The 26,748-nt window shown below is 38.9% G+C and overlaps 1 protein-coding gene across 2 annotated transcripts in view; it reads left to right on the top strand.

Annotated features, from left to right (window-relative positions):
- glcci1a (glucocorticoid induced 1a) overlaps positions 1-21,205 on the top strand; it is a 37,581-nt gene extending 16,376 nt beyond the window's left edge. The window contains exons 3-8 of one of the 2 annotated variants that reach the window (XM_027171517.2): positions 7,362-7,457; positions 13,888-14,031; positions 14,223-14,372; positions 15,427-15,622; positions 15,709-15,829; positions 16,061-21,205. In XM_027171517.2, coding sequence (XP_027027318.2) covers positions 7,362-7,457; positions 13,888-14,031; positions 14,223-14,372; positions 15,427-15,622; positions 15,709-15,829; positions 16,061-16,370 — 1,017 coding nt within the window. In that variant the 3' untranslated portion in view covers positions 16,371-21,205. The remainder of the gene's footprint in view (positions 1-7,361; positions 7,458-13,887; positions 14,032-14,222; positions 14,373-15,426; positions 15,623-15,708; positions 15,830-16,060) is intronic. The other variant, XM_047816864.1, reaches the window with a different exon arrangement.
- The last annotated feature ends 5,543 nt before the right edge of the window (positions 21,206-26,748 follow it).

The following is a 26,748-nucleotide window of genomic DNA, read 5'->3' as shown; positions in this document are numbered from 1 at the left end:
AATCTGATCAGTTCTTTCCCAAAAGAACTTGCTTCAAGATCACCTGCCGCCAGGTGTGTCCCTGAGATACAGATCAACGAAATCTCACACCCCCACCTGCCACCTGACGCCTCTGCTTTAGGGTGAGATTTAGCACCTGCTGGAGCTGCGCTGATCCTGCAGGCATTGACCTTGTGATGCCCTGGCTGGCTCCTGGATCTAACACACAAAGCTCTGATTATGGGATTCGTTTTGTGTGTGTGTGTGTGTGTGTGTGTGTGTGTGTGTGTGTGTGTGTGTGTGTGTGTGTGTGTGTGTGTGTGTGTGTTCTTGTTCTGTCGCACGTTATCTGCCTCGTATCACCCATCGTTTAACAGCTGCTCTGTTGGAGCCGGTTTAGTCGTTTAGTCCTCTGTGCTTGTTTATATCGTGGGCAAAATTAGGAACAGAATTAGGCGTATCAACTGATATGTGACTTCAATTCTGGTAACATACGGGATCAAATAAAAAAAATTCACCATTAATTCAGAGGTAAGTGATTGCTCGAGCTGCATTTAGAGGTGCTCACATACTCGTGTCTCCTGATCCTGCTCCTGAACTTTTTTGTTATTTCATAATATACCTTTCAAATGCAAAAGTCACGACTAAAATCATATTCAGACGACTTACATTTAGTTATCCCACTTATACAACTGAGCAGTGGAGGGTTAAAGGCCTCGCTCAAGGGTCCGGGCTGGTGGTCTTGAGATTCGAACTCACAACCTTCCAATCAGAAGCCCAACGCCGTGAGTTGAAGTGAGTTCTTATCCTCCAGACTTGTGGTGGTGATGATATTAAATATTGACAAAACAAGCTGTAAGAAGTTTCGTTTACACAACATCTACTCCCCACATAATCTTGTTCATTTACCCGCATTATCCCATATTTCTAAATATTTATTATGAATATATTGTATTGTACCTGTATTCATTTAGTATTAAGTATGTGTGTGTGTGTGTGTGTGTGTGTGTGTGTGTGTGTGTGTGTGTGTGTGTGTGTGTGTGTCTCTGTGCATATGTCTGTGTGTATGTCTGTGTGTGTGCGTGCGTATGTCTCTGTGTGTGTGTGCGTATGTCTGTGTGTATGTATATGTGTGTATGTATGTGTGTATGAGTTCGTATGTATGTGTGTGTATGTACAGTGTATGTGTGTATGAGTGTGTATGTATATGTGTGTATGTATGTGTGTATGTACAGTGTATGTGTGTGTATGTATATGTGTGTGTGTATGTATATGTGTGTATGTATATGTGTGTATGTATGTGTGTGTATGAGTGCGTATGTATGTGTGTGTATGTACAGTGTATGTGTGTATGAGTGTGTATGTATATGTGTGTATGTACAGTGTATATGTGTGTATGTGTGTATGTATGTGTGTGTATGTATATATATATATATATATATATATACATACACACACACACATACACATACATACATACACACACACACACACACAAAGACATACGCACAGACACACAAACATACATAGATACATACACACATACACAAACACACGCAGAGTCATACACACACACATACATACATACAGACACACACACAGACACACACAAACCCAGAGTCATACGCACGCACATACATACACACATGCAGACATATGCACACACTCACATGTGCAGACATACGCACACACAGACACACAGACATACATACATACATAAACACACAGACATACTGTACATACACACACATACATACACACTCATACACACACATACATACACACATATACATACACATTCATACACACATATACACTGTACATACACACATATACATACACATTCATACACACATATACACTGTACATACACACACATACATACACACACTCACACACACATACATACACACTCATACACACACATACATACACACTCATACACACATACATACACACATATACATACACACTGTATGTACAGTGTATATGTGTGTATGAGTGTGTATGTATGTGTGTGTATGAGTGTGTATGTATGTGTGTGTATGAGTGTGTATGTATGTGTGTGTGAGTGTGTATGTATGTGTGTGTATGTACAGTGTATATGTGTGTATGAATGTGTATGTATATGTGTGTATGTACAGTGTATATGTGTGTATGAATGTGTATGTATATGTGTGTATGTACAGTGTATATGTGTGTATGAATGTGTATGTATATGTGTGTATGTATGTGTGTGTATGAGTGTGTATGTATGTGTGTGTATGTACAGTATGTCTGTGTGTTTATGTATGTATGTATGTCTGTGTGTCTGTGTGTGCGTATGTCTGCACATGTGAGTGTGTGCATATGTCTGCATGTGTGTATGTATGTGCGTGCGTATGACTCTGGGTTTGTGTGTGTCTGTGTGTGTGTCTGTATGTATGTATGTGTGTGTGTATGACTCTGCGTGTGTTTGTGTATGTGTGTATGTATCTATGTATGTTTGTGTGTCTGTGCGTATGTCTTTGTGTGTGTGTGTGTGTGTGTGTATGTATGTATGTGTATGTGTGTGTGTATGTATGTATGTACAGTATGTGTGTTATTGCTGTGTGTGTGTGTGTGTGTGTGTGTGTGTGTGTGTGTGTGTGTGTGTGTGTGTGTGTGTGTGTGTGTGTGTGTGTGAGACAAATTTGAATCTGATTTGAATTTGAACTTGTACAGAAAAGACAACATTGTTTTAAAGCCAACGAAAGCAACAAGCTTGACTTACATCTGTGGGAAAAAAATAAACCCTGGATTTCTTCTGAACGCGATTAAAGAGCGCTCAGCTCTCCTCGTCCGATCTGCACAGGTCTCATCTTGTCTGACGTTTTGCATGCAACTTTTTATGGAACTCGCTTCTTAAAGAAAAAAAAACAAAGCTCTTGTAAATTTCTGTGATCGTTTTTTTTATTTAGCAAAGACGTAATTAACATTTAATCAAAAAACCATCCTGTATTCCAGTCTAGTCTTTCTTCAGGCCCTTTGTATTAAAAGCAGCCATTCTTTCTGTTATTTACAGTACAGTGATGTTTTAAGACACCGGTTCCACTCTCTGAACTCTCGCTTCTTCTCACATGCATCCTGTTTTTACTGCAGCACACAAACCAAAGCCACACAGGATCTCTGCTCAGTTCACATCACACACTCCTACAAAGCTGCAAATCTACCCAGCATGCAAATCGACTCTCTTTTGCTGCTTTTTCATTATGAATATTTAAGAATGTCCCTCGAACAGACTCGTACGCTTTAAAGACGTCACACATGAAGCCTGACAGAAATGTTAGCATGGTCAGGGGTGGACTAATTCATTTCATTAGCTAGCTCACCAGATCACATGAAGATTGAACTGACTAAGCTTTAGGCTCGAAGGTGGTGTTTGGTTTTTGCATCACATGAAAAATCACGATTCGGGTCTGGTGTTTATTTTCTTTTCAGCAGCAGTTATATGACGGGTTAGTCACCATTTCCATGTACAGTACTCACGTGTTTCTCCTTCTGAAAAGATCAGCTGATATCCTCCGTGCATTCAATCAGTCCTCCTACCATCATGGAGATGTTTTTTTTTTTTTTACATACTTGTTAATGCAATAAATAAATGCTTGTCTCGGTGCATCATCTTCCCAATTTTTTCATTGCTGTTGATGTGATCGGTTGGCATTTAAAAAAAAAAAAAAATGCATTCAGAATGAAATACAGAACCGAATCTTACTGGGGGAAAAAAACCTGAGGTTTTATTTGTTTGTAACATCTGTAACATATTCATGTCAATCACGCAAAGTAAAACAAAACAAAAAGATTCCCCCAAGTGTTTTTTAATCTGTAATTATTTCGGTACCATGGAACGATCTCCTGAAGCCGATCGTACACACTGACTATCCAGAGAAGTCTAATATTAGACTTGCGTTAATCTGTGGTCTATCAGTCAGTCTGAGTCCCAGACCATCATGTTATATATCAACCCACCAGCTTTTTAAATAAAATGTGTTTGTACCGTTGGTGAAATCTAAATGCCCCTTACAAGAGGTCCAGACTCAGGGCAAGTCCACAGTGAAGACGAGACTAAAGCCACAGCTCAGTGGCAGTGGGGCGGTGGTGGCTTAGGGGGGCCAGTGGTGGCTCAACTGATTAAGGCTCCGGGTTGTTGATCGGGGTTCAATTCCCAGCACAGCCAAGCTGACACTGCTGGGTCCTTGGGAAAGGCCCTCAACCCTCCCTGCTCCAGGGGCGCTGTATCATAGCTGCCCCTGCACTCTGACCCCAACCTCCTCAGTTGGGGTATGTAAAGACAAGCATTCCACTGTGCTGTAATGTATATGTGGCGATAATAAAGGCTTCTATGCCCCCCCCCCCATTCTATTCTGTTCTGTTCTAAAAGCTTCTCTTAGCAGAAGCGTCAGTGCTTATGAGTAATGAGTAACTCACATCTCTGCTGAGGTATAGATGTAAAGTAAATGCATGGAAATAAGTTACACATCATTCAGATACGTATCAAACCCGTCGCTGTGATGCGAATATTTTCCATTAGTTCTCAGGCGCCATGCATTCGATTTAAAACCGTATAGAAATATTTAACTATCTTCTGTACTCTGTATTTAACTAGCTTCTGTACTCGGCACTGTATATGACAACTCATTACATATGTGAGTTTCAGTTTTAAAATAGTAGTTACTGGAAGGAACCAGGAAGTTGTACGAATATGTTAGCTGGGTACGAGCATATCCCGCTGATAGAGACTTAGCATAAATTGCTAATGTGAATTGTTTTACAAGGCACCGTGTATTAAGTAAATAATAAAACATGACAGTGTGCTAAAATTTATTGTTTTCCTAGAACAGCACATCCCAAATTGATTTATACATCTTGTACTGCAAATTGTAAACTATTTACTTTTTTTTTTCTTTAAGACACATCTTACGAAGACTCGAGTATTTACCGCAAGTATTTTTAATGTTATGGAAGCTCCATGAAACAAGCTAGGAAATGAATCAGCAGCTTTTGACCAATCAGAATCCAGAATTCAGCAGACTTTTAGTTAATGTAGAACAGATTGGTGCAATGAGCGGCTGTGTGCTGGATGTCATAATAAATAATAAAAGATAAGAAAGTCTTTTTTTGTTGTTGCAAAAAGTATGCCACGTTAACAGGTTGGAAATGATTACCATGGACATAAACAGTGAAATAACGGTTACATTAAAAAAAACTAGGTTAATAAATTTATATATAATAAATGCATTTTAATACTACGACTACAAATGTTATTGCTGCTGCTATTATTATTATTATTATAATTATTATTATTATTATTATTATAATTATTATACAATTACTACTAGAGAGGGAGAAAGAATAGAAAGAAGAAGACAAATAATTTCATTCATCCACTTTCCATGTTTCTGAATATGCTTTTTAGAACTAAAAAAAGATTTTAAATAGTTTTTATTCACAAAACTATTTTATTTAATAAAAACTATTCAAATTAAAATAAAAACATTTACAAAAATGAAAGTACACTAAGACAAATCATAATCATAAAACATAAATGAAAATCGATGAATTCATTTGATAAAGTGATTTGAAATAGATGATAAAAGTGCAAGTAGGAATGCAGGTGGAAATACATCGATACGGTCCTTATGTGAGGAACCTAAAGCGAGTCATTTTTAGCAGTAAACGTTGGTACTTGTGCACTAGCTCTTCTTGGCTCGAGACTTTTCTGGGTCTTTTTTTAATCGCAGAGCTGTGAGAGCTGTGGTGTGGCTTTACTGTGCTAGAAAACACACACAGGCAGGTGGTGAAAAGACTTGGCAGCGTCCGAGCTCTCTTGGCTTGTTTTTAATAGGAAGCCGGCGAGATTGCCTTCGAAGCCGCTCCGAGTTTCTTCGGCCCTGAAGCTGATCTATCTATAAAAGGCTTGTGTTTGAAATGCGACTTTAATCTTCTTGATGAATGGAGTCTTCCTCGAGACCTGCTACAGGTGTTGGCGCGCCAAATACGGTTATATTTTATCCTCTACTATATATATATATATATATATATATATATATATATATATATATATTTATATAGTTTTATATATATAGTTTTATATATATATAGCTGTTAAAACTCTTGTGATACGACAGTCGCCTGCGATTCAGAAGCATCTGGGAAGAAAAATGCTTTTCCTTCGTTCCTGCTCCTTCCTGCGGAGGGCAGCGTACATGTCACCGTGAGAGACACCGGCTTCTTTTTATAGCCGTCTGCTTTGTCGTAATAGCTTGTTCATCACTCCGGGCCAAAGAGCCTATTCCAGTTTAGTTTTGAATGTAGGTTTTTTGCACAATGCTGATTCACAGAGCTGATGCTAGCTGATGCTAGTTGGATAAAATAATAGAGATTGCCCAATAGATTTGGGACTTGGCGGGAATTCTGTCCGGAACATCCTGTTACTCTAGAAATGTTGCCTTCTTCACTAAAGTTTTGTTACATCTACAATAATTACTTACTTCTGGACCAGATTCTTCTTCTTCCCATAAATTAGCTGTGATCATTCATTTATTCATTCATTTTCTACCGCTTTATCCGGACTTCTCGGGTCACGGGGAGCCTGTGCCTATCTCAGGCGTCATCGGTCATCAAGGCAGGATACACCCTGGACAGAGTGACAACCCATCGCAGGGCACACACACACTCTCATTCACTCACGCACTACGTACAATTTTCCAGAGATGCCAATCAACCTACCATGCATGTCTTTGGACCGGGGGAGGAAACCCCCGAGGCACGGGGAGAACATGCAAACTCCACACATACAAGGCAGAGATGGGAATCGAACCCCCACCCCTGGAGGTGTGAGGCAAACATGCTAACCACTAAGCCACCTTGACCCCCCCCCCCCCCCCCGCCACCTTAGCTGTGATCACAAGTCACAAAATTGAAGCTGTTCCTGTTCAGATTTGAAATATCACATGAGCTTAATATTAACACATCTGCTCTATGAAGGCTTTAGAAACAGTTCAAAGTGAGAGTGGAAAAGCTTCAGTTTTTGGTTCTACAGATAAAAAATATAATAATAAACTTTAGCTTTTACTGTATAATACATTTGGTATTCAGCCTAGAGGAAGCTGTTCACTAATGTTAGTGACCTGTTAAAGGAGGAATCTGTCAACCAGGGGCAACTGAGAGACTCCCTACATGATGCTCCCATCACCATGCTTCACGCTTCACTGTGGGATTAGTGTTCTCTCTGTGATGAGTAAAGCAGAGATTTCTCTGTGCCTTTGTGCGAGTTTTTGTAATGATTATGGTCTTAACTATAAGTGTCATGAATAAAATAAGGCAAACTATTTTAATGAAAGGAGTTTTGTGTCACTTGTCAGACTCCTGGATGCTGGAGTGAAGACTCATCAGAGGGAGAGCTGAGGAACACACACCAGCGCTCGGCGTCCTGGGGCTGCGCCGATCAGCTTAAAGAGGTAACAGGTTCACACACACACACACACACACACACACACACACACACACACACACACACACACACACACACACACACACACACACACACACACAAACAGGCATCTCCATGTGCCTTTCAGATTGTTTACACAGCAACTCTGTGGTCTTTGTATCATTTTCCCTTCTTCTACTCGGGGTGCTATCGCGGTCACAAAAGTGCTGAGTTGGCACTTTATCATCTCGTAATAATAAGATGAATACAACAGCTATGTGTGTGTGAGAGAGAGAGAGAGAGAGAGAGGGAGAGAGGGAGAAGAGGTCAGATGTAAAAACCCTTTACTCTACTCCACAAAGGCCTATGACTCTGCTGTGTATAGCTTCCTCTGTGGCTTTCACACTTCCTGCTCCGCTAGCGCTGTGTTCGCAGCAGCATTCACCACATCAGTGGCAGCTTCATCTGGGTTCTACACCCTCGCCTGTGTGTAGATAGATAAGCCAGTTTGCTCATGTACCAAGCCATATCCTGCTTGAGCTTTGTCCATGTCGAAAACCCCCGAATATATAAAACCTGTATGTGCTGAAGAGCTGCAGCAGTGATGTGTGTGTGTATGAGTGTGAGAGTGTGAGTGTATGTGTGAGTGTATGTGAATATGTGAGTGTGTGTATGAGTATGTGTGTGTTCGTGTATTAATATCTGTATAAAATGCAACTGTGTGTCTGTGTTTCTGAGAGATCATGTGTTTTATACATGTGTGATATGTTTTGTGTAATGACTTCTTTGTGTGTACATAGTTCTGTGTGCATGTATGTGTGTGACCAATAATATATACAAAATGTGTGCACATGTGAGTGTACATGCGTGTGTGGGTGTGTGAATGTGTGAATGTGTGTACATTGTATATGTATCTGTATTAATGTGAATATCCACACGTGTCTGTGGTTTTGTGTGTGTTTATATGTTGCATGCAGTAACATGTTCATGTGTACATGGTTTTGTGTGCATATATATGTGAGACTCATTTTGTGTTTGTGTGTGAGTGAGTGTATGAGTGAGTGTGTATACATGTACGACTGCATCTGATCAATTTGACTATGCGTATTCTATGTTGGTAAAATATATGCAAAGAGTGTGTGTGTGTGTGTGTGTGTGTGTGTGTGTGTGTGTGTGTGTGTGTGTGTGTGTGTGTGTGTGTACGACTATACATATACTGTGTTCGTAAAATACATGCAAATTGTGTGTGTGTGCCTGTCTGTTTGCACATGCATGTGTGCATGAACTCATTTGCGGTGGGTGTGTGTGTGTGTGTGTGTATGTGTGTGTGTGTCTGTGCAAGCACGCCTGCATCTGGTCCATTTGACTATGCATATACTATGTCGGTAAAGTAAGTGTGTGTGTGTGTGATGTGTGTGTGTGTGTGTGTGTCTGTGTCTATGTGTGTGTGTGTATATGTATACATATACTATGTTCGTAAAAGACATGCAAATTGTGTGTGTGTCTGTCTGTTTGCACATGCATGTGTGCATGAACTCGTTTGCATGTGTGTGTGTGTGTGTGTGCGCGCGTGTGTGTGCGCGTGTGTGTGCGCGTGTGTGTGTGTGTGTGTGTGTGTGTGTGTGTGTGTGTGTGTGTGTGTGTGCAAGCAGGCCTGCATCTGATCCATTTGACTATGCATATACTATGTCGGAAAAGAGTGTGTGTGTGTGTGTGTGTGTGTGTGTGTGTGTGTGTGTGTGTGTGTGTGTGTGTGCATGTGTGTGTGTTCACCTGAGCATGCTGCACTTTCTGCATGCTTTGTTTCTCACTTAGTCTCACTGTTTTTGAGATATCTTGTAATTCATCTCAAGGCTTTTGAAGTGGCTTGAGCTACAGTAAGCTGTTCGATGTTTCTTCAGTTCTTGGTATGAGGTGATGATTTGTTTTATTATATATCATGATATTTCTGTCATGGATGCTTCAATTTAAAGGAAACTGATTGAACAGACAGCTGCTGTGACAATGATAACATATGTCTACAGTATGATACGATTGTGACGTAAAAAAAAGTGTCCGATTTCTGTCCTGGATTTATATATTTCTGTTAAGCTGCTTTGTGAGAATTGTTGAAATGGCTATACAAATAAAATCGAGTTAAATGAATAAACGCAGTAACAATAATGACATTTAACAGATGGTAAGGTTGCTAGATGTAATGTAAAAGTGCTAAATGTGATGTGTCCTGCATGCTTTTGAAACACAACACATGCAGATATTTCACAATGGCCCTGAGTTTTGACCTGCGAACGCAGCAGCAATTTCAAACACTTTCTCATGCACACTCATCACCACCTCACTCTGTTCACTATCATCTCCATCACTTTGGTATAACCCAGGTATAACGAATGGACAGTCAGAAAAGATTAGTTTACCTTCAACTAAGTGTTTTTCTGTAAAAAAAAAAAAAAAAAAAAACACACTTTACATGACAACTATTTTTCTTATGCTAAGTCGCTAAGATGTGCACTTCTAAGGCTGTCTTCACACTTGCCTTTTTTTTTTTCTATCGAAAAACTGCTGTGGAGTTGCATTTTTTGCTGATGTGGATATGAAGCAGTTTATGCTACTTGCACGTTATATCCATGACATCTTTTTTAGCTGGCTAGTGAAAAAAAATAACAATAAAAAAGGTACGGCTTAGTACTTAGTTCTATTGAACGTATTTGTATTGGATATACTATAGCTGTCACAAAGCAGCTTTATGTTGTTGTTGTTGTTGTTGTTGTTGTTGTTCTTTCAGCTGCTCTCTGTTCGGGGTCGCCACAGCAGATCATCTGTTTCATACGTATATTTGATTTGGCACAGGTTTTATGACCGATGCCCTTTCTGACGTAACCTTCCAATTTTATCGGGGCTTGGGACTGGCACTAAGATTTAATCCCTCAGTTGCTGGGTTAGTTCCCTGGCTGGGAATCAAACCCCGGCATCCTGCTGCTGGACCATCAGTGGACTACAAAGCAGCTTGATGTAAAAAAAAAAAAAAAAGTTAACAAATGTTGAGACAGCTAGAAGCTAACAGGAAGGCTAGAAAAAGTCAGATAATCACACAGTCGTGCAAACGTGTTGAGCAGAAAAGCATCTCAGAATCTACAGCATGTTGAACCTCGAGGCCGATGATCAACAAGAGATGAAGAGCAAGTGCGGGCAGTCTCACAAAATCAGATGGGTAAAGATTGGAAATATACTAGGTGACTTTCCCTCTAGCTGGACTTTCTCAGCACGACCTGTCTTATCAAAAAGGTGCTTCCGCCCACATAAGTGCTGATTTTTCTGATTAGTTCATGCAAGTGCACTGAATTTCTTTGCTACAACTCTGCCCACATTGTGTGTTTTCAATTACCGTGTGGTTTATCGCAGAGCCCCGGCACTTGAACGTTAAAAAATATGCCTGATTTTCCCTCGGCAGCACAGAACAGACTTGAACACAAAGCCTCCTGTGGGAAAGTGTTGCACAAAAGCTTGAATGATTTCAGCACACAGAGTACTATTGTTGACTTTGCTTCGGCTTTTGCGTCCAAATAAAAACAGATATCCTGTTAGTATTGCGTGTTGTTGTGTTGCTATAGAGAAGCGACTAAGTGTTATAACAACACGTTGCTACTGCTAATATTAACATACTACTAAAACCTGCCCTGAGTTGCCCTGGTGTGTCTGCATGATACAGTATGTTTGCTTGACATTACTGGTCCTGGTGGTGTTTATATTTATATTTAAATATTCACAGAATCGACGAATAAGAGTTTAAACATGGGGTGACAAAGTGGGGGCGAGAGTACACTTAAGGGGCATTTAACTATAAGTCAGTGTTGATTGAAATGAAAATGAATTAGACATAATTCTATTCGATCTGCATGAACTGGATAGAAGTATTGAACCTCTTGAACCAGAGAGGGCAGAGACTGGCTTTGCTCAAGGGCCCAACAGTCACAGCTAGGCAGTGTTGGGGCTTGAACCCAGATCTTCCATCAACAACCCAGAGCCTTAACCACTTGAGTCACTAATGTACTTCATAGATGATTTGGAAAAATCCAAGCTCTGTGTTGTCCTGGTTGTGCCTGAATGGCTCATGGAGCAACTTCAAGTTTTTTAAAATGTTAATGGATGGTGTTCAGAAACCTTTGATTGGAAGCGCATGTCAAATCATTTCTCCATCAGTCTCAGACCCAATGAGCCAAATTTTTAAAGTTAACCTTTAAGGATTCACCAATGGGGTTTGGTATAAACTGTATACTGTATTCTATTATACGGATGATTGCAGTTGTTGCATGAAAATCTTTGAATTCTCAATCCTGATTGGTGAGAAGTTTAGTTGTTGCCATGAGGTACATCATACAGTAGTAACATGTTAACGTTTACCAGACCAGCATCATTTATATACTTCGGACATAGAGATAGCTTTATTCTTATCACTTATTGTATATATGTTGCTGCTAAACGGGAAGTCACAGATCAGACTCATTATGTGAGATGTGAAGTGTGATGAGAGCACAGAGATCAAGATCAAAAAGCGTAGCTCAGACTTCTAGAACTGCTGAAGGTTCTTAATATTTTTAGTGAATTCTAGTGAACGTTACAGAAAAGAGTCTGGATTAATTCCGGTTTAGCGTAAGCGACAAAATAATAGCGTACAGTAGGCGACGTACAGTACATTACAGATGTCTGTTGATGAATGTAATCAGTCACTGTGTATAGTCATGTGGCTGGCAGTTTGTGTGTAGCACAGATGCTTCTCTAAAAATTTGTTAAGCAAATGGTCTGTGGTTTAGGAGCAATAAATAAACAGATATATTCTTTAAAATGTGCCCATAATTATATATACTAGAGAACAATTTCTCTCTCTCTCTCTCTCTTTATATATATATATATATATATATATATATATATATATATATATATATATATATATATATATATATATATTATAATTATTATAGAAATTATTATATTTTATATATTTTTATATATTTTATATATTATATATTATAATTATTATAATTATTATAGAAATTATTATAATTTCTCTCTCTCTCTCTTTATATATATATATATATATATATATATATATATATATATATATATATATATATATATATATTTTGACATTCTCGTTTCCTTTTGTGTTACATTTAATAAGATACTACCAAGTGAGGCAATATTTTTTCTACGGTTGCTTAATTTGCTTAATGTCGAAGGCAAAAGTTCTTGTGTCTTCACAGAGGGCATTTCCAGAATTCTGCAGCTTATACAAAGATGTGTCTGGCCTTGGCAGGTTGTTGATGAAACCAGACCAATGAGCATTTTAAACTAGTCTTAAAAAAAAACATTGAGGGATTTCTTACATTTCTTTCTTTCTTTCTTTTTTTTTTACAGTTCTACATTACAGTTCTACATCTTTTTTACAGTTACTGACATTCCTTGTATTCAAATACCTTCATGCTAACTATCAGAATCTGTCAAACTATGTTCCACTTACAATATGACTGTTTATTAAACCTAGTGACAGAATATCTTTCTCCTTTAACACATTTATTTCTAGAAACAAGCAGAATTGTTTTTTAATAGAATACAATTTAATAGTTCATCCTTAAAATGAGTAAAAGCACAACAAACAGGCTGAAGACCTGAGGTTTACTAAAGGACTTTGTATTTTCTATAATAAACCTTTTCCACACTTGTGCAAACATCTTACACACCTGCAGCTCCTTATGTACAGTAATTACCTAAAAGCCGTTAAATATCTTTAGGATGAATCTTAACAAAAACTTCCACTTATGTTGTTTTATGCAACTGCGTATTCAAACTCTTATGTTTATACTTAATGACTAAAACCTAAACAACAGTTTCCCCAATAAATAATTTATGCCTAAGAGAAGGAGTGATGCACAACTAATACATTTACATAAATATCTAATAGGCTTGGCTTTTCCTTTCATACAAAACACACGTCAATAAAGTATATGCTTTTATATTTTTAGATATAAAAACTCTTTTTAGACTTTTATGTAGTCTTGATTTGCAGATTGTGACGTACATGCTTAAGGTCAGTTGTAACTGTTATTCAGGAATTCTTATCAAAGCTAAATGTGAACAAAAAAGCACAGAAACCTTCATATGGTTTTGATATAAAGTCTTATTACTATGGGGCTTGTTAAAGCTCTTTGTCCCGTGTTTACCTCGCTCAAGGAGGCTGTGTTCACTTTTTCACAGTTCTCTGTTCTGACCCCTAGTGTCAGTTCTGAGACTCAGCAGTTAGTCTGAATAAGTCTTGAGTCTTATTGTTTTTTTCTCTTTGTGTGTGTATGTGTGTGTGTGTGTGTGTGTGTGTGTGTGTGTGTGTGTGTGTGTGTGTGTGTGTGTGTGTGTGTGTGTGTGTGTGTGTGTGTGTTTGCGTGTGCGTGTGTGTGTGTGTGTGCCAGATCGCTAAGCTCCGCCTGCAGCTCCAACGCACTAAGCAGGGAGGAAGTCGTCATATTAAGGACTGCAGGGAGCTTCTGTCTCCCCTCCATTGCTGCATCTTCACCAACACATACACTACCAGCAGCATGTCCAGCCAAGCCACGGTGAGCACACACACAGACAGACACACAACTCTTCACTACCAAAAACATCTATCTGTCCCTCCCTCTAACCCTAACCCATGCTGAGGTTCCTGTGGCTATAACACTTCAGTTCATTAGAAATCTATCTTGTGCTGTTTAATTATGGGTCTATGATGCATGATATAGCATTATGTTGTGTTAATTGCCCACAGTCCCCCATGTCGAAGCCGGCACAGATAACCCTGCCTAACATCACAGTACCGAAACCGTCTATCTCACGAGTGCCCAGCAGCATGGAGGGCATCAACCACGAGCTGGAGAAAGTGTTCATTAAAGATAATGGAGAAAAGGAAGAGCTGAAGGTAGATACATGATACATGATCTACAGATACATAAAAGATACATTTAGAGCAGGCAATAATTCAATTTGATGTGATTCACAATATAATATGGTGCAACATGATCTGGTATGAAGTAATGGAGTATTATCCAGACAGTCCAGTATTTATTTTACAAGTGTTGGCTTTGATGAGTGGATGGCCACCCTTCCTTTACTGTGTCTGACTGGAACAGAGGCCACACCTCCTTTACTGGGCCTGACTGGAACTAAGGCCACACCTCCTTTACTGGGCCTGACTGGTACAGAGGCCATGCCTTCTTTACTGGGCCTGACTGGTACAGAGGCCATGCCTTCTTTACTGGGCCTGACTGGTACAGAGGCCATGCCTTCTTTACTGGGCCTGACTGGTACAGAGGCCATGCCTTCTTTACTGGGCCTGACTGGTACAGAGGCCATGCCTTCTTTACTGGGCCTGACTGGTACAGAGGCCATGCCTTCTTTACTGGGCCTGACTGGTACAGAGGCCATGCCTTCTTTACTGGGCCTGACTGGTACAGAGGCCATGCCTTCTTTACTGGGCCTGACTGGTACAGAGGCCATGCCTTCTTTACTGGGCCTGACTGGTACAGAGGCCATGCCTTCTTTACTGGGCCTGACTGGTACAGAGGCCATGCCTTCTTTACTGGGTCTGACTGGTACAGAGGCCATGCCTTCTTTACTGGGCCTGACTGGTACAGAGGCCATGCCTTCTTTACTGGGCCTGACTGGTACAGAGGCCATGCCTTCTTTACTGGGCCTGACTGGTACAGAGGCCATGCCTTCTTTACTGGGCCTGACTGGTAAAGAAGACATGCTTCCTTTACTAGGCCTGACTGGTACAGAAGCCATGTTTCTTTTAATGGGACTGACTAGTACAGAGGCCAGACCTCTTTTACTGTTACTGACCAGCACAGAGGCCACACCTTCTTATTAGATCCTGACTGCCAAAGAGCCACATCTTTCTATCACCCAGTCTCACCTTCTTTCCTTCTATTTCTCTTTTTCTCTTTTCTCCTTCCTTCTCTCTGCTTCGGGAGGCATTGGAGGTGCCTGATGGACGCCGTGCCCCCTTTCCTCCTCAACAGCGGAGCAGCAGTACGTGTGGTTTGGACTCTCAGACCCCGGCAGTACTTGGGCGCTCCAGCAGCTGCTCTAGCGCATCACCGTGTCCAGCAGGATCACATGATGGCAGCCCGTACTCCACCGACGAGCTCCTCGATGACAGAGACAAAGGTCAGGGTCACAAATAAGACTTACAATGAATTGTCTTGATTCTGTGTGGAAATTTTATTTAGTTTTTTTTATTGTTCTGTTTGCAGACAGTGGCAGCAGCTCTCCTCTACCCAAGTTTGCCTCTTCACCTAAACCCAACAACAGCTACATGTTCAAGCGCGAGCCTCCTGAAGGCTGCGAGAAGATCAAAGTGTTCGAAGAAATGACGTGAGTTTGGTACTGAAACTCCAGAACCATAGCAGAGGATAGTTAAATCCAGTAGTCAGTAGTGGAGTTTACATTCTGGGAAAAAAAAACATGCACACTAAACTATGCATTAGGAGACTGACAGCCCAGATTTCTAATAACCAGGGGGTGTGGCTCGAGAGAATGTGAATGACAGGAATCACATAAAGGTAAAATTGTGAATCATGTAAATCTGTTTTTTCTCTCTTGCAGGTCGAGACAATCCTCTACCACCCCTCTCTTCTCCTGCCCCGACAAAAACAAGGTGAACTTCAACCCCACTGGCTCGGCTTTCTGCCCCGTCAGAATACCTGGTGCTCTGCTTCAGCACTCGGCGTCCCAAGCTGACGAAGAGCAGGAGGAAGGAGGACAGCCCAGTGCTGTGACCTCTTCGGCCATGTACGCCCAGCTCCACCCCACTCAGGTCTCCATCAGCACCAGCACAGACGATCCTCCAGAATCAGACGCCACAACTCCATCCCAACAAGAGGCACCACACACAAACTCAGAGCTGTGCAGTTAGCTCGATTTGCCCAGAGCTGGTCTCTGTGGCACTTTGTGCCCTTCATAGGTTGACTAGATGCACCCACTCTTTCTGGACAAAACTCCACTGTCTGCATGTCATAGTGATACACAAGGGTCCGAACACAAGAATAATGCCCCACTCCACTTCGATCTGTCGTCACATCTGCCCCATTCTCTTACGCACTTTTATTGACAGGGAGAGGAAAAAGCTACAAGGCTTTAGTGTACAAGTATGCTGGCTGTTTTTGGAATAGCACCACAGAAGCTGGTAATATATATATATATATATATATATATATATATATATATATATATATATATATATATATATATATATATATATATAATTGAATAATGTTAAAATAAAGAGTGTGAGGGGTTTATTGACCACAATATATGCAAATGTAGGTTCAATGTTAACCTTAAACGAAAGAAAAAAAGAAAAGAGAGAGCGGCCATTATGTTTTGCAGAAGTCCCAAGTGGCTATAGTTTGTTTTGTTTGACTGATTATCTTAAGATCACCATCTATTTTCTCCCATTAAGTTTATTGTTTTTATCACATTTATTCTATAAGTCTAAACATTCAGTTTATCGTGTTAATGACACCATATTCATATGAAAATGTAAGTCAGTATCTCAAAACCTGTGGATTTCAAAGCAATTCCCAGCGAATAAGTAATAATTTCTCTTGTTCCATAAACCTGTTCAATATTTTTTCCTAGAACCTTGCAGGCTAGCTCACCATTGACATAAGCAGTGGAGAGTAGTAACTTTTATAATCTCAGAAATCCTGTCAGGTTAGCTCAGAATAGCTAATTATTAAGTTACAGACAATACCAAAAATCCTGTCAGAAATCCTATTTATATTTGTTTTTTTTGTTTTTTTGCAAGCTGGTTAATGTTAGCAGTGGAAATTATCAACAATAATGGCTATGACCTAAAAATCCTTTCAGATTTCCTGTCAGTTAACTCAGTTAAAAAAAAAAAAAAAAAGATGATCTGAATCTCTGCTCTAAATTTGGTTAGAGTTAGTCATGAAGCTTATGAACACACAAATAGCCCATGTTAGCTATGTAGCTAGTTGGCGTTAGCAATATAAATTGTGTTAATGTTTATGAACTATAGGTTAGTTGTTTGGAAATAGCATTGAAGATGATAAACATTTTTAAATCTGATTTGAACATCCTGCCAGAAATCCTGTCAGATTAGCCCATGCTAGATATCGGGCTAGATTTAGCAGATAATATTTATAAATACTATTTAAAAAGTCCTGTCAGATTAGCTCATGCTAGCTAGCGGGCTAGATGTAGCAGTTAATATTTAAAAAAAAATTAAAAATCCTGTCAGATTAGGTCATGCTTGCTAAATGACTACATTTACACTTTAGCATTACATTTTATACATATTATGAATTTGATTTAAAAATCCTGTCAGAAATCACGAATAGATGTCTGATTAGCACATATTAGCAAGGTGGTTGGAAGTAGCAATGAAAATGATAAACATTTCTAAATCTTGATATAAAAATCCTGTCAGATTAGATCATGCTAGCTAGTTAACTAGCTCATCTTATATCAAAAGATAGCTAGTAATCCATGGCCTCTTGGGACTTCTGTTTTTTTTTCCTCCTCTATTCTCGTCTTATTTACACAGTTTGGCGTTGGGTTCTGGTCAGACTTTTTTGGATTCTCTTTTTATTTGGTGTTATTCATTTTCTCACTGATGTGGATCTGAACGATTGCACAGCTTCGCTTTCTGTCGGGTGAGTGAAATTCAAGCAAATAACTAATTAAAATAATTTAAGCGAGAATACCCCTTTTTCAGCTCCAGCACAGTAATGATTGCATTTAGAGGAGAGAAAAGGTTACATTAAAAAGGCTTCAAGGAGGATTTAATAGGGTCACAGATGCATGTATCTGAAATTGACCGTATATGTTGACGATTACAGTGTCATGTCTGTTTTCTTTATTTTTTTATCATCCACAGTATGAATAAGCTCTCTCTCTATCTATATCTATATAAATCTATATCTATATAGATATATGGTTATCTATATAAAAAAAGATAAAAGCTTAATTGAGTTGAGAATTGTTTATTGATTTATGTATGATATAGATAAAAAAAAAGTCTGGTCTACGCTTTGGGATTATGTTTACTGTCTGTCTGGGTTTTGTTACTTTTAAGGCGTTAAGTACAGAAATAGTTATAAAAAAGGTAAAAAAAAAAAATCAAATCAAATGCGTTTAAAAGAAGAAGAAAAAAAAAACGCTATAGTATTGCACAGTATCTGTTTATAGCCCAGCTTCAGGTGTGAGTTTAAACTCAGGTAATTTGCACTCTAATGTGTGTCCATTCACAAGTCGAACTCCTACCACCTTCTTCAGCAACAAACACACATACACACATTAATACACACATGAACACACCCACCCACACAGACACAGTTCAACGTAAATCAGCTTTTGTGTTGATAAATGTTACCCATGGCTCTTTTGAGTGTATGTTAAAAGCTGTCGATCCACTGAAGACGAATCATTCGTGTTGAGTGACAGTGTGATTTATAAGCAACGTGCGTGCATTGATTTAGAAGGTTGTGAGTGCACCATGGTTGTGTGATCTCCGTCAGACAGATGTTGTTTTATGAGTTACGTATGAGTTAAAAGCACAAACGTTAGCTTGCTTGGTTATTCCTACTTTAGAAATCTGTCATGTCTGATACAAGTCATATGTTTGAATAATTACATTTGATTGGCATCACATTAATTCTAAACAAATTATCAAAGACAACTATATAGACAACCTACAAAGTTACTGCATACTCTTATTTATTTATTTGAAATAATTGCATTATCTATATCAGCTGCCACAATTCACTGATGCAACCAGGACTTGTAAAGCTACGACTCATAGGATACTAGTTTCCTACTTGCAGTTGTGGCAATGGTTATAGTTTCATATCATAATTATGAGATGAGACTATAATTAAGATATTTTTTGACAGACCCGAGATACCTGCTTATTCTGATTGGGGTACTGTATTTTTTCTGGGAGATCCAAGAGAACCAAGTTTTTCCAGAGATTTTAATGACCGAGCAGGAGATGGTCTGCAAATTAGAGAGTACAAAATTTTTCTCACAATAATCAAGCATTTTTTTTAATCCATCTCTCATGGATAAAACAAACCATGCAATGATGTAAAAACTGTAGAGAGAATTTAGTCACTTTGTCCAGGAAATATCTATTTGCAAAAAAAACCCAAAAAAACCCCTGTCCTTAATAACAAGGCACGTCGATCAGTGTTTATCTGAATCGAGACAGAGCTCAGCAGTTAAAGAAGAGATCTTCGTGAGATCTTACATGGCGTTGGTGTTTGAACTCACAACCATATGATTGCTAACACAATGCTGTGAGCGATGCATGGGTCCAGTCACTTTCACCTTCATCTTCCACTCTGTAGCTCTTAATATTTATAATGCAAGTGTGTATGGCTGACACTTTTTCCAGCAACCCTGGAAATGTAATACGTAGATATTTACCATGTTTAAAATGATATCATCACAACAATTTATTAAGAAATAAATTTGCTATTTTTAACTATTTACTAAGATTATGAACATCTCCAGATTACGAATTTGTCTTCAAGGATATTCAATGCGATTTAACACAAATTCAAAAGACTTATATTATATTATATTATAGTATATTATAGTATATTATATTATATATACAATATGCAAATATAGATCCCACTGACACCATCATCATTCCATACACATGTGCTGTGACCGGCTTAGTGAATTTTTTTAGCTGAACATTATATACTTTATTTCCTTTATCCTGCTCCTCATTATCACACATCAGTAGGTTGCTGAAGGAATGGAACTGCTATTTCAGTGTCTAAAATCTGTGCAATAATAACAATAATATAATAATAATCATAAAATGTTATCTTTTGCTGTTTGCTAGGAAAAGGAATTGCTTTAAAGCCTCACATTTTATGAGTAGGAATATTTCCGCTCTTATCTGCAGTATTTTGTGATCGCTCGAAACAGAGAACATTCGTGGCATCGTTTCTGTATGGAGTTCAGAGATTTGACATGTTTACCTAACTGACATTAAACATAAACATGTCATGAACATGTTCTATTGAAGGAACCACACTTCACGGTCTTTGTACGTCAGAGGTGCTCAAGTCTAGTTCAAGAGATCAGCTACTTCCAACACACCTGGCTCTAACATTCGGATCATTCCTCAAGAGGAACTGAACACTCCAGAGTTTAGATCAACAGAACCTGGTTTGAGCGCTCCTGCTGTACGTGAACATGAGATACACATTGCTTTATACCACCCTATTATCTCATCTCTGATGTTTCCCATAACTTTAGCACTAGGAGCTTGCAGTGCTTTGGCTCAGTTACTGTGGGTGTGTCTGCATCTTTGATATCTCAGCTCATCTGTTCATATACATTTATAGTTCTGGTTTGAACATTAAAGATGTAATGAAGGAAGCAACTTCCAAATGGAAATTGAAGCGCAATTGCAAGAAGAAAAATATCTGCATTTGAAAACTCTGAACACGGTCCAATCCTTTGTTGAAGCCTCCAAACAAATCAGTGTCGATATGGTTCAAGTCTTTGTCGTAGCCATGCAGTATCATATAGCGCCAGCTGCTGAGCTTGTTGCGTAATGTTTCTGCACATATCTGAGTTTCGCATTTGCTCTGTTGTCCCATTTGGCGAAACAGAAAAAAACATGAGTTTTCATTTCTTTTGTTTTCCTGTAAAATAGAGATCTTGTGTCTTATTTAAATAAAGTTATGATATAAGAAATGATATATTGTCCTTCTGTGAGTATTCTACAATCAATATTTTTGTTCTACAATAAATCTGTAATCCTTATAATGGACTGTTATTATTATTATTATTATTATTATTATTATTATTATTATTATTATTATTATTATTATTATTATTATTATTATCATTATTATTATTATTCACTCATAAATTAGACGGTCTGGCTTGAGTCTGAGTCTGAATTATCCATCAGAATTATCCATAAGTCCATGAGTCTGAATTATCTTGACATAATTATGACATTTTATTTTATTATTCATTTTAATTCGATTATATTTACATAGAAATGCATTCCTAATAAGCAAGCTCGAGGTGATGATGGTAAAGGAAAAACTCCCTGAGACGATATGAGGAAGAGACCTTGAGAGGAACCAGACTCAGAATGAATGAATGAACCTCATCCACATCTGGGTTACAGCAGAGAGTGTGATTACAAATTATTATAATTATAATTGTATTTATAATTATAATATTATAATTGTATACTATATAATAAGTGCAAGTGTGCAATCAGGAGCTTTAAAGTATAAATCACTTAGGGTCTTATTTTTATAGGCAAATAATGAACAACAAGTGAGGAGACAAAAAACAAAATTGCTCTTACTGTATGCCCCTGTATAATATAATTCTCCTTCCCATTCTCCTGTCCCTGTACATCCTCAAGTGTTTTCTCTTCTTAACTGATTGAAATGATACACTGCTAACAATTGTGAATTTATTCAATCAATAGTGTCTAGGATTCAATTTTTAATCAAGCAGTGAGAGCCTAATTGTTTTAACTTGCTGCTAGATAGCTTAAAAAGGAAGCAAGCAAGCAGTGGCTGATCAGCACCAATAAAGAGTTTTGCTAATTCTCATCCAGGTCTGGAAGGTTTTCTTATTATTCAAATTCAAATAGTATTAAGTATAAAGTTTAAAGTGTGATTAATTAATTAGTATTAAGTATTAATAAATTAATTAAGTGTTAAGTATAATTATTTTAGTATTAAGTGTGAAAGACTATTATTGACTATTATCTATTACGGACTATTAATTTGGCTGTAATGCACCCCGGCATATGTCCACTTGGAGGGTGGCTCTCCAAAAATTTCCGACGGAAGGTAGGAAGGAAGGAAGGTAGGAAGGAAGGAAGGGGGGGAGGAAGGAAGGAAGGAAGGAAGGAAGGAAGGGGGGGAGGAAGGAAGGAAGGAAGGAAGGAGGGGGGAGGAAGGAAGGATGGAAAGAAGGATTGAAAGGAGGATTGAAATAATGATTGAAAAAATGAAGAAAGGTATGAAGGAATGAAAGAAGGATTGAAAGAAGGATTGAAAGAATGAAGAAAGGGACGAATGAAAGAATGAATGAATGAATGAATGAAAGTAGAATCCCTTATCAAGCAAGAGAGCAAACAGTCTTCTTTGGGAAATTGCCTTCTGCCTGGTAACAAGGCTACTCATATCCTCATGCTAAATGTACTGTAGTTACGTGTGGGCTTTTTATGGATTACTCCTGGCTTCATGCATTGGATCATGTGCTGCAGGGTGAGATCAGATGCCCTGTATTCTAATCTGTCTGTGCTCTGATCTATCTGCCACTGTAGTGTTCCTAATGTTAATGTATTATCCTGCTACATGCAGCAGAGGGCTCTACACTGAAGCAAGAGATTTCAGATGAAGCTCTGGATGAAGCTCTGTTACTCAGAGATGCTTATTTAAAAAGTGTTTATCTCGTACTGCTGTGACTAAATAGTGTTTACAGAATTGTTTACAAAGCAGTTGTTTGGCTGGAGTTTGGCTGTTTAATGGGATGAAATGTTTGTTGCTGATAAAATTACAGATGGCCGCTGGATGAATGAAGTTACTAGCACATAGAAAGTAGTAAGAAATATATCTAAAGTCTAACTAAGCTCTGGTTTCTACATAACAGTGCAATTTTCATTCAATGCAAAATGCTTTCAGTTAGCAAAGCAAGGAAAATAACAGGTAATAGCCTTGGGGGAAAAAACCTAGTGTGTAACATCAGCAAATAATGCTACAATGAGATGATCTGGCACTGCAAATACTGTGACTACAGTGGCGATATTTTAGCTCTAATTTTAGCCAACAGACTTCATCTGCTGTCTGACAAATGATGCAAAGGCTGAGCTTAGCAAGATCATGTCGTATCTTGGATGCAGAATGTTTTCATCCAGCAAGCAGAATAGAAACAATAGCAGAAGCAGTTATTTTGGGAGACGACTGCCTCCGCAAAGATGAACCATGCTCAATTCTGCCTGACTGTTGCCAAAAGTATCGGATAAACACTGAGGAAAGAATCTGATGTGTCAAAGAACTTCGGTATGAGCCTCAGCTAATCAGCGTTCTGTGCCTGGAGGAAACATGGGGGTCGTCAGTGAGCATTAATAGCTCATTTGCATGTGGGTCTATTATGAAACAATGAGCTAAATCAGGATTTGATCTGGGTGCATGCGGTTTCATTTACTGGAGATGTGCATTTCCTCTTCTGGGAATATAGAATTTACATTTAATATGTAATTAAAAGCTCCTTTAATGCACCATGGTATGAAGAGGTTTTCTTTACTAGATCAAACAGAGACCACACCCTCTTTACTAGAACAGACAGAGAGACCACACCCTCTTTACTAGAACAGACCACTCTTAAGTTATTTGAAATGCCACGCCTCCTTTTTCTAGAACTCACACACAGACCACGCCTCCTATATGGTTGAAATGACAATAAAAGCTTCTTTTTGACTCAAAGAATGCATAATATGCATACTCAAAAATTAATTATGCATACTTAAAAAAAATAAGTGCAAAAATTAACACAATAGTGTATAATTAGGGGCAATTTTCAGTCTGTACCTAAACACCGGACAGACTGGATCAAGACGGACTGGATTTTTTACCTCACCAGAAAAATGTTATATGCATTTAAAGGGTGGCTTCATGGTTAGATTAAAGTATAAAATACAACCTGAGAGCAATCGATTTAGACTTGTTTATGGTGGCTACATATGAGCATTGGGCTTCAGGTCATGTTTAGTATGAAAATAAACATTGGTGTACCTCTGACAAAGTAGCAGAAGGAAGTCCAGCCATTGGGCTAAAAGAAGGACGCCATGAGCATCTATACTGCACAGTTTTACTTCTGGGAACATCACACACAGACCATGCCTCCTTTACAAGAACTCACACACAGACCACGTCTCCTTTACTAGAATTGACAGACAACACCTCCTTTATTAAAACTTACACAGACCAAGCTACTTTTCTAGAATTAACACAGAAACCACGCCTCCTTTTCTAGAACTCACACGGAGACCACGCCCACTTCACTAGAACTTACACAGAGACCACGCCTCCTTTACTAGAACTGACAGAGACAACACCTACTTTACCAGAACTAACACAGAGATGACGCCTCCTTTACTAGAACTGACAGACCACGCCTCCTTTATTAGAACTCACACAGAGACAACACCTCCTTTACTAGAACTCACACACAGACCACACTTACTTTATTAGAACTCACACAGAGATGACTCCTCCTTTACTAGAACTGACAGAGACCACGCCTCCTTTACTAGAACTCACACACAGACCTCACCTCCATTACTAGAACTCACACACAGACCACACTTACTTTATTAGAACTCACACAGAGATGACTCCTCCTTTACTAGAACTGACAGAGACAACACCTACTTTACCAGAACTAACACAGAGATGACGCCTCCTTTACTAGAACTCACACACAGACCACACCTACTTTACTAAAACTCACACAGAGATGACTCCTCCTTTACTAGAACTGACAGAGGACACGACTGCTTTACTAGAACTCACACACAGACCACACCCACTTCACTAGAACTTACACAGAGACCACGCCTCCTTTACTAGAACTGACAGAAACCATGCCTCCTTTACTAGAACTCACACGGAGACAACGCCCACTTCACTAGAACTTACACAGAGACCACGCCTCCTTTACTAGAACTGACAGAGACAACACCTACTTTACTAGAACTCACACAGAGATGACGCCTCCTTTACTAGAACTGACAGAGAACACGCCTCCTTTACTAGAACTCACACACAGACCACACCTACTTTACTAGAACTCACAGTGACCACGCCTCCATTTGAGTAGTTCCTGGAGGCATAATTTTCGAATCTGTTAATATTCGAAATATTTGACTTAAATACATTATATTACACAAAAACATCTAATAGCTGGACTCTGTGGTAGACCATAGCTGAGGAAATGTCACAGGACCTCACTTTAAGACCTCAGTTTTTTATAAAAGCTTTGATAAAGCAAATATAATAATTAAAACACATGTCTATCTGACCGAGCAGATACAGTGGACCATTTCCTGAATACAAAATATCACTATAATCATGAAGGCAAGTACAAAAAACTACACACACATCATAAACATGCATGGAGCAAGAAGATGACTCGATTATGGCTAGTGTGTAGCGGAGGGAAATGATCGCTGTTTCCTGGCTAATATAATTACCTCTGTCTCAGGATCCTGAAAAACAGGATCAGCCAGCAGATCAATGCCCCTCATGCAGTGATATCAAATGAATCATATTCTGGATATACTGTATCTCTTACATTTTACATGGTATTCAGATATCACAGAGAGCCTGTTGTATGCTCGGCCTATGTCCTGTCTAAACGTGCCTTTTTCCCATGTGAGGATTGCTTGTCATTTTCTTTCTTTATAGGGCTATGCAAAGGTCACGTGTGATTGAACTGTCGGTGCTGATGGATTATGAGTTAATATCCGTCTGTTGTCAATATGACTGTGAGAACACACTAAATCTAGACTGAGCTCTTTTTTTTATTTTAGAATGTAGATCTAGGTTTAATCTACAGTACATTCATCCACATGTGAGTTACACCATTCGTGTCAGGATATACACTCACACAGACACTTACTCACTCTTACTCACTCAAGCACACACACATACATACTGTACACCTTCACACACACACACACACACACACACACACACACACACACACACACACACACACACACACACACACACACACACACACACACACACACTCACACACACTCACACAGACACTTACTCACTCTTACCAACTCAAGCACACACACACACACACACACACACACACACACACACACACACACACACACACACACACACACACACACACACACATAGTGACAGCTTTATTGATTGTTGATACTGTGGACTTCCGCTTTATAGTTTAGAATAAAATTAATGGAAATGTCTCAGATTGCGGATTTAAATGTTCTTTTAAAAGCTGGATGCTGGTTTTCTGTCGAAATAACACTGGTGACAGGGTTGGTGTGGAATATGGATCAGTGCATTGATGGGAATTAACTTAGTTAAGCATCCTAATCCCTGCTTTTTATGATTCATTTGAACAGCCGCTCGCGCCAGGAAAGGAAGTGGGTCAGGGCTTGTAACCATGGAGCCGAAGGAGTCGCGAGAAGGCGTGTTGATCCGTATGCAGAGCTGAACGGT

This window comes from Tachysurus fulvidraco, chromosome 7, assembly GCF_022655615.1.
Source record: "Tachysurus fulvidraco isolate hzauxx_2018 chromosome 7, HZAU_PFXX_2.0, whole genome shotgun sequence".
NCBI lineage: Eukaryota > Metazoa > Chordata > Actinopteri > Siluriformes > Bagridae > Tachysurus > Tachysurus fulvidraco.
Note: the sequence above shows the minus strand (reverse complement) of the source record. Positions and strands in the feature narration are given on the sequence as shown.